Source organism: Echiichthys vipera (assembly GCF_963691815.1).
Source record: "Echiichthys vipera genome assembly, chromosome: 21".
Lineage (NCBI taxonomy): Eukaryota > Metazoa > Chordata > Actinopteri > Perciformes > Trachinidae > Echiichthys > Echiichthys vipera.
The window spans coordinates 12,002,814-12,011,690 of record NC_139846.1 but is presented as its reverse complement, the minus strand read 5'-3'; the positions used below and the strand labels follow the sequence as shown (position 1 = coordinate 12,011,690).

The window sequence follows — 8,877 nt, the reverse complement described above, 5'->3', positions numbered from 1 at the left end:
TAGTCAATGTACCAAATCTGCTTTTTATTTATTTTTAAATTAATTTAGTCAATGTACCAAATCTGCTTTTTATTTATTTATTTTTAAATTAATTTAGTCAATGTACTAAATCTGCTTTTTATTTATTTATTTTTAAATTAATTTAGTCAATGTACTAAATCTGCTTTTTATTTATTTATTTTTAAATTAATTTAGTCAATGTATTAAACTGCTTTATATTTATTCATTTTTAAATTAATTTAGTCAATGTACTAAATCTGCTTTATATATATATTTTTTAATTAATTTAGTCAATGTGCAAAATCTGCTTTTTATTTATTTATTTTTAAACGAATTTAGTCAATGTACTAAATTTGCTTTATATTTATTTATTTCTAAATTAATTTAGTCAATGTACTAAATCTGATTTTTATTTATTTATTTTTAAATTAACTTAGTCAATGTACTAAATCTGCTTTTTATTTATTTATTTTAAATTAATTCAGTCAATGTACTTTACCTACACTGTAAAGTATCCTGAGATAACTTTTGTTATGATTTGGCACTATGAATAAAACTGAATTGAATTGAATTAAAGTATTTGCCTGTTACACTGCAGACTGTTTATTAAGACAACTGTAAACACAGTGATAGTGTGATGTGTTCTTTTATACTGTGTTCTATTCTAGTCTAGGTTCTATTGAGTACTATTCTACATCCGCGTCTTGTCATTGGCGCACGGAAATGGGAAGCGCGACGGCATCAACCAATGAGATTGTAGCTTTATTCATAGGTTCTGTTCCGGAGTGGCCTGTTATTATTTTGAGTAGCAGGTGAAATATCGGTGAGTAATCCTGATTCCGATAAAAAAAAAAAAAACAGCAGCCTGTTTCATAGCTAATATAAACTGTACGGGTTGAAATGTAAGTACCGATGACAGCTGGTCGCTTTGACAACTCCCCGTCTCCTTTGAATGTTAAAGTAGGCAGATGAAATCTCGCCGTGCGCTCTTTTTTTAACCAGAAAACGACACATTCAAAGGCTGTAAACATCACAAACACAACCAGGGGGACGGATCTGCCCTGAAACGGCCTGTACATCGGACACGGGTGGTGTAGCGTCCGTTGGCTTCATTCTGTTGTTCGAGTGTAAACAAAGGGAATAAGAGGATTTCTCATGGTGTGGTCTTCCCGTCATAAACCCGTCACTTCCAGATACAACCGAGATTATCTGCGCCGCCCGCCCACCGCGTCGGTCCGCAGCTGCTCCCCCGGGCTGTGGACGAGCTACTCCGCCGCATGTTTACACACTAAGGGCATGGACACACAGAAGAGAGGGGAAATGCGCTCCACCTTAATAATGCAACACAGGCACGCGAAGAAACACGTTAACCGCGACTCATCATCATTTGTTTATGAGTGTCGCCTAAATGAGCACGAGGTGGCGCTACTGCCCAGTTTTAATCATTCCGTTTATCAACAGGTCTCCCTCCGGTCCAAAGAAATGAATATGTACGCTGTGCCCAGCTCGGAAATACCAGGCTGTCCACCGGGATTAGAATACCTGACTCAGGTGAGAAACACAATTATTATTATTTCAGTGTTTGATATCCTTACCAGTGGCCTAATTGCCCACATGAAGTCTGTTCCTGTATCTCATCAAGGGTTGAAGAATTAAGCAGGTATCAGCAACTCTTTCGTTCATTAAATATTTACAATCATCACACCATGCTGAGGATACACTATCAGCAAATAGTCCACTGACAGTAGAAACCGGAGAAGCAGGTAGCCTAATACCCCCTTCATCAAACTAACTAGTTTTAGAATATATTCCACACCTTAAATATTAAGATATGGATATTATAGTGCACTAATGCTACAAAAGATGGGCTCCCCCCCCTCCCCCCATAAAAGACGTTTTCACAAAGGAAAAGCACAGGTGTAAATAATTAAACAAAACATGGCTTAAGTACATGAAGCTGCTTCAGTTTCAGAATCAGATAGCAGATGTCATTCATCAGGTGCAGCAGCTAATGTTAAATCTGCTGTGTTGCATCAATTCTGAGCTGGCTAAATGTTGTGTTAAAAGGGCTTTTGAAGCAGTTATTTGAAAATATGTATATTGAATATAAGAAGGTCATATTAATGGTTGTTTCTGTGACTTAATTTGAAGGGCTAAATGACTTCGGAACATTTAAGTTATTTGTTTTTTATTTACAATTTCTTTGTTTCCCCGGCCACAAATGGGGAAGTAGAGAGCAATAAAAACAAAATAAACAAAGACATCAAGTATCAAGTAAACAAGTATCTGCTATCAGCCAAATTTTAATATCGGCCCAGTATTTCACAATCAGTGCATCCCTAATTTCAGGGCCCTGCTATCGTGCATGTTGACTCACTGTCACGGCTCACTGGGGCAATGGCTCTGTTCTATTTTGTTTGGATATTTCCAAGTGGGGATGTAGAGGTACTTATCTGTAGTCAGTGTATTACCTACAGTAGATGGTGATTGGCACGTCATCAGAATGGAGGAAGTGAAGCAATGTTCTGTTGTGGACGGAGGTAACAAAACCACATTTTAGCCACCTAAAAAAATAAACCTTATCAGTTTAGATGCAGGCTATATTAAGACTATTTTACTGTTTCACCGTGCCATTGGACAGCCCTTTCTTTTCCACAGAAGTTTCTCCTTTCCTCTCTTTTGGCCCAAAGTTCTTCTTTTAAAATACAGTGTGCATTACAGTTGCGCTTCTGCTTAGGACTACAGAAGTTCTACGGCTTTATTACCTTTTGCTGCTTCCCCGTCCACAGCATCATATTGCTTTGCTTCTGTGTTGGTACTCCGGCTTGCTTCTCCACACTGGGGAGTTGTGCAGACCGAAATCTACCGTAGATAATACACTGACTATGGATAAGTACCTCATACTACCCCAATTCTCAATAACAGACACAACTGTAAAAAGGATCTCTGAGGAAGGGAGTTCTTTACCAGCCCTCACTTCTGCAGATTGAGAGCCCAGATAGTTCTCTACAATTCCTCTGTTGGAGCATTTTTACACATCAGAAGTGCTTGAGAAGTTAAAAAAACAAAACTTTTTGTAGTCCCTACCCTCCAACTAAACCCCTCCATTACTCCACTCACTACTCAACATCTCCAACAGTGACCACAATTTACATTCTAGAAAATTCATTAGCATACTTATTCCTAAAGGCTGCACCTCATTCGTTCCAGTTTGCTACTCCTAGTGAAACAAGTCGCATTACCCTCCTTTAGCAATAGTTTCTGATCACTGCACCGACTTTTGAATGTGCTTCTCTAGAACAAAGTACATACTCTAGATCTCTGTTGTTGTATATTCTGCAGATATATATATAGAGCCAGACAGCCTTCATCAGACATAGCGGTATCGACGTATGTTTTTTGATATGCAAACCTTTTTTAAAGAGCATATAATGGAGAAATCCATGCTTGGAATGATCAGCAAATGTGTCATACAGCTATTTATTTTATTTTTATTTACTCTTTATTTTTCTCAGATTTCCATTCTAGTATGGGATGACAATGGAAAACCAGTTATTTCAACACAAACAATCCACATCCAGCTCAAAACTTCCCTGTATCTGCTGCCAGATCAGTACAGTTTTCCCCTAAAACAATCAGTATTGGTCTCAAAATTTTCTTGTCTCTAGGGCCATATTGTGATGTTTTAATATTGTCTAATGTTATTTAACAGCATTCACGGCATTTTTGTTTTAATGTCTGGTACCTGCTTGCCTCCTGTTGCTGCCTCTTTGCCAGGCCATCATTGTAAATGAGAATTTCTTCTCAATTGTCAATCGCCTTACCTGGTTAAATGGAGGTTAAATAAATACATCACACCTACTCCAATGAAGTACTGTATTCAACAGACCAAAAGGCATGTTTTTGAATCCAGTGTATGTGGTTAATCTTTATTTCTAGGTGGATCAGCTACTCATCAAACAGAAAGTTGAGCTTGTTGAAGGTAAAGTATTTTAACATATATGACTTCTGAGAAAATGTAAAATTTATGCTGCTAATGATGTTTAGTACAGATAGGTTTTGCAGGGTCTGTTTCAATGACATTTTTTAACGTATTCCTCCTCCATGCAGCCCTTGTCGGTTTCGAAAGCAACAACAAGTACGAGGTGCGTAACAGTTTGGGTCAGAATGTGTTCTACGCTGTTGAGGAGAATGACTGTCTGAGTCGACAGTGTTGTGGTCCCTTGCGCCCCTTCACTATCCACGTCCTTGACAATTTTGGACAAGAGATCATCACCATCACCAGGCCACTTAAGTGCATGTCTTGCTTCTTCCCTTGTTGTCTACAAGAGGTGAGTGAATCCACTTTTAGACATGCTCATGTTGTGTCCACGAAATGACAGTGTTCAAGTTATTTTTTCCTGACCACATCCATCATCCATTGTTTACATTCAATGTCATCTAGTTTTCTCGGGAGGATATGAGTACAAATCACACTCTGTTCTCCCACAATCCCTTACTCAGCTGGAGGTGCAGTCTCCCCCAGGTAACATAGTGGGGTACATTATGCAACAGTGGCACCCGTTCTCCCCCAAATTCATCGTCGCGAATGAACACACCGAGCCTGTACTTAAGATCCATGGGCCCTTCTGTGGATGGAGCTGCCTACCAGATGTTGACTTTGAGGTGGGTTTATCTAAACACAGAAATCCATTGAATTTGTGAAAACATAACACGACACGGTAGCATTCTCGCCCTCTGGACATTGTTTTGAAAGGGATCCTCCTTGTGCTCTGAAGCAGGAAATATGTTTCCAATCAGAGCGGGCTTTAGCTTGGATGAAACCATCGCACAGGGCATGCTCTTGTATGGTACAATGTGGCCATTGTGCCACGGCTCAGCTGGTTTTATTAGATCGAGCTGTAAAGGGGATTTGGGTCAGTGATACAGACCTTTTACCAGACCCGGAGGAGGGGTAACTGAAGCATGATATTACCAACCCGGTTCTTCTCTTGCTCCTTTGAAGACATTACTGGGATAGAAAATAAAAGTTACTTTGGCAAATCTGAAATTGGATGGGATTATGAATTTGTTCCATGGTCTCTCTCCAATGAAACCAAACAAGTTTAGGGATTGATCTTCATCCTAATGCAGCACAATACCGCATTTGTGTCCTCTCTTTAACTCTTTCTGCAGATTTTGACGATGGATGAAGTCAGTAAGATTGGGAAAATCAGTAAGCAGTGGACAGGACTTCTTCGGGAAGCATTCACCGATTCAGACAACTTTGGTATCCAGTTCCCCATGGATCTGGATGTGAGAATGAAGGCTGTAATGATCGGTGCATGTTTTCTCATTGTAAGTAAAGTAATAATCATTTGTACTGTCTCTTTAGTTAACCAACGTCAAAAAAAGACACATTCTGTCACAGCAACATAAGATTGACTATTGCCAAAATGTGGTTGTTACACATACACTAGCCTCATATGACCCATTTTTCATAGGAAATGGTGTCTTTCAGATCACTGGTACTTGGAAACTTCATGAACCTACCACTTATTGCACCACTTAGCTTATATTTTGTGGGAAATGTGACCTGAAACCACCCCAATCTCTACAAATGCAAAACAGCTTGTCAGAGCTACTTTCTGTAGTAGCACACGCCACATTTAAAATGCCACAATTAATTCTCAATTCTAAAATCTCAGGACATTTTGGCAGGGACATAGTGAATAAATTCTAACTTGTGGCTATAATTCAATTATATAAGTCAATTTGATGCATTTGCTTTTCCATTAACACTTTCCTTTTGGTGTTCTTCTATACAGGATTTCATGTTCTTTGAGAGTTCCAACTAGGAGCCATACAGGAGATCCTGTAAGCAAACAAACATTCCTGGAAGAACAACGCCACAAAGCCATGATGATCAGTCCCAACTGCCCTAAGCAACCTTCAAACAGATAGTTTAAAGGAAGTCCAAAAGGGTAGCTAAATGTAATAAATCTGCATGAACATTGAAATAGAAGGTTTGCTTTAGTATTAGCTGCTCAGGTTGGTTGTTTTAACACAATACTGGACTTTGAGTGCACAGTACAGTGTTTTAGACAATAGGATCTTTAAACAGCGACAGCTGAACAGATGGCTACGGCACTCCAGAAATATTCCAACAGGTTGCTGTTGTATAGGTACGGCAAATCAGACGTTCTCCCTAAGTAGACAGTTGGGCTGCAACGTCAAGAACCAGTTGGGTTGTTTCTAGAATGCCGTAGCCATCCCTTTAACTGTCGCTGCCGAAAGTCCCTCATGTTTGGAAGGAACCTTTCATTTGTGTTTACATTATGTTCGCTGAGCCTATCTGGGCCCAGAACCTTTAGTTTCTACTAAGAAAAATACTTGGATGGCACGTCCATATACAAATAAATGAAAAAGGAACACCAAGTGCACAAGTGCTGTTATACAGTTTGTGAAATAAAGACTGGTGTCATTACAGTTAGTATGTCAGCCAAATAACACAGATGGCGTTAACAAGATGTTAATTTATATAAAACACTGAGCTACTAGCTATATTGTGTGAAAACTGATGACTAGTGTTTGTACTTCAGATATTCAAAGCCCTTATATGATTTATATTTTGGTCTGTTACACAATTTGTCAACATAGAGTAATCTCTGTGTGTGTGCACTGCTTTGTGTGTGTGTGTGTGTGTGTTTGTGTCTTTTTGTCTGTGTGCAATGAGTGTACCTGTGTGTGTTTTTACTGAAACGTAAACTGTCATAGGAGTATAATGTGTGCAATGCCATAATAATTATTGTTTCTAATAGTTGGCTCTGCGGAGGTTGTTTATCTGGGAATGGATGGGTTATGGTTTAATGTTTCCAAGTCTTGTCCACAAGAGGGAGCTAGCATTTAATTTAAGAGTAAACCAACACAGCCCCAAAACTCAGTAACTGCTTATTTAGATTCAAATATTAGTGTCTGATGACATTGTATTCGTGGAAAAACTCAGGGTAAATGCATGCTAATGTATTGTAGTGTTGGCTACTGTTGAGTCCAGGAAATTACACACCAGCATCTGATACTATGAATATAAAAATATGGAGTAATATTTTAGAGGAGGTGTTGTACATTAAACTGCTAAATATCCATAGTTTCCACCATCAACTGGAATGTTGTTCTTTCTTGCTGTTGCATTACAAATATCTAAAAAAAATGCAGTTAGTTAAATATAACCTTGGCTAATGGTACTGCTGAGCATCATGCCTCAGTGTAAAATTCAATTTAGATTTAATGGGTATGCCATTAGTCAGATTAGGGATGATATAAAGTATTGTAGCAAAGACATTATCCATGTGCTACATCTGCATTAAGGCTTACGGGCTCTTTTGTAGCATCATGATAACATATATGTCATTTGTGGTTCAGGAAAACTAAAAAAAACATCCAGCTTAAGTCATATTCTATTAGCTGTGAAGTCTTTAAACCTTTTAAGGTTATTATTTTTGTAAAAAGTATTATAAACTGCTTGTTGGGAGAGCTTATATTTCCATTGTAGACTTAAATTGTCTTGAGTCAACAGTATTTTATTTATTGACTCATTTGTAGAATTGCCATTAATGTGGATTTATCTTATCCTTTTTCAGTAGTATTTTTCAAACTTAATTTAAAGACTAGATACACTTTGAGTACTAAAGATTGATGTTTTATTTCTTCATTCTAAGTTGTTGGGAAGCCACTCTGTTTAAGTCATTTTGAATTACATTATAGTCATTAAGATTACCCAACATTTGGCATGTCTCGTTTGGTTGAATGGAGTAATATTCAGTATAATAGTATAATATGCTGGTGCTAATGTCCTCTGAAGGCTCTTTGATTTTGTTTGAAAGCCAAAACACTGAAGTGAGAATGTGATACAAAGGGAGTTTAGCTATTCCCAGTCAGTTATATTTAAAAAAAACAGTACTTATTCTTCTACTTTTGCACTAATACTGTGAACTAACTTGAGTCATGCAATGAACGGAAACTTACTCGACTAATGCAAGCTAAGCTTGAATTGTATAAATACTCAATGGAAACACTTCAATAATAAAAATATATGTATGTATATATATATAAATGTTTATTGTTATGTGTGCAGTTCTTTTGGTGTTTGTTTCTTAAGTCACCAAATCAATTTGACATTTAAAACTGCTGACCCTCACTAAATATTTTTTACATTACTACTCACTATCAGGGACCTTCTGGGCTAGAACTAGCGACTGTAACATTGGTCAAACCTTGTAAATGGACATGTAAAACCACTCAGCCTTGCTTGTTAATTAGTTGAGTTCACCAGCTGCTGTGATTGCCACCTTCACCTTTTTCCGCAATACCCTCAAACGGCTCTCATGAATGGGAAAGCAATTTTTTTTCTTTTGCTGCAAAAATCCAGCCTGCGGAGTAATTGATTGGACCGATTACCTCAAACATAGATGTCGTCCTTCAAGGATAACATGAAAAGGGATAAAGGAACATTCATTTTTATCCATCTTCAAGTAAGCCATTAACCTGAGGCAGTTAACCTTGGGTACAACCTAACTTAAGAATTGACACTTAATAATGCCTTCTTAATCTTTTTTTAATTACACATCAATGAGAGAGCTTCTATAAGGCTGAGTAAAGAGCAATGTTTGAATAGAGAGCTAAATGGTGCAATTTGGAACAGCTCACACAGTATTTTTCCAATAAACCGTTACACATGCGGAACAATAGTATCTTTTCATTTAACATTAAAAACTCAACATTGTGGAAATATTCTCCATCATTTCGGTTAGGCTAATATCACTTTGCATTGTCAATACTCCACTGTGTTGAGGGATCATTCTTTTGATACAAAATATTTGAGGCCACAGGTCTCTCACA

At 37.7% G+C, this 8,877-nt stretch overlaps 1 protein-coding gene across 1 annotated transcript; it reads left to right on the top strand.

Annotated features, from left to right (window-relative positions):
* Positions 1–798: 798 nt before the first annotated feature.
* On the top strand, positions 799–8,062 carry LOC310963657 (phospholipid scramblase 1). The gene is made up of 7 exons (XM_083936549.1): positions 799–823; positions 1,462–1,551; positions 3,940–3,982; positions 4,111–4,331; positions 4,504–4,665; positions 5,176–5,337; positions 5,808–8,062. Exons 2-7 carry the CDS (start codon positions 1,483–1,485, stop codon positions 5,835–5,837), a joined length of 687 nt encoding a protein of 228 aa, XP_083792675.1. The 5' UTR covers positions 799–823; positions 1,462–1,482; the 3' UTR covers positions 5,838–8,062.
* The last annotated feature ends 815 nt before the right edge of the window (positions 8,063–8,877 follow it).

Excerpts from the sequence above, each read along its gene's own strand:
- LOC310963657 (XM_083936549.1), top strand. The coding sequence starts at position 1,483 with ATGAATATGTACGCTGTGCCCAGCTCGGAAATACCAGGCTGTCCACCG. Across the intron at positions 1,552-3,939 it reads GATTAGAATACCTGACTCAG|GTGGATCAGCTACTCATCAA; the intron begins GTGAGAAACACA and ends CTTTATTTCTAG. Across the intron at positions 4,332-4,503 it reads TCCCTTGTTGTCTACAAGAG|CTGGAGGTGCAGTCTCCCCC; the intron begins GTGAGTGAATCC and ends TCCCTTACTCAG.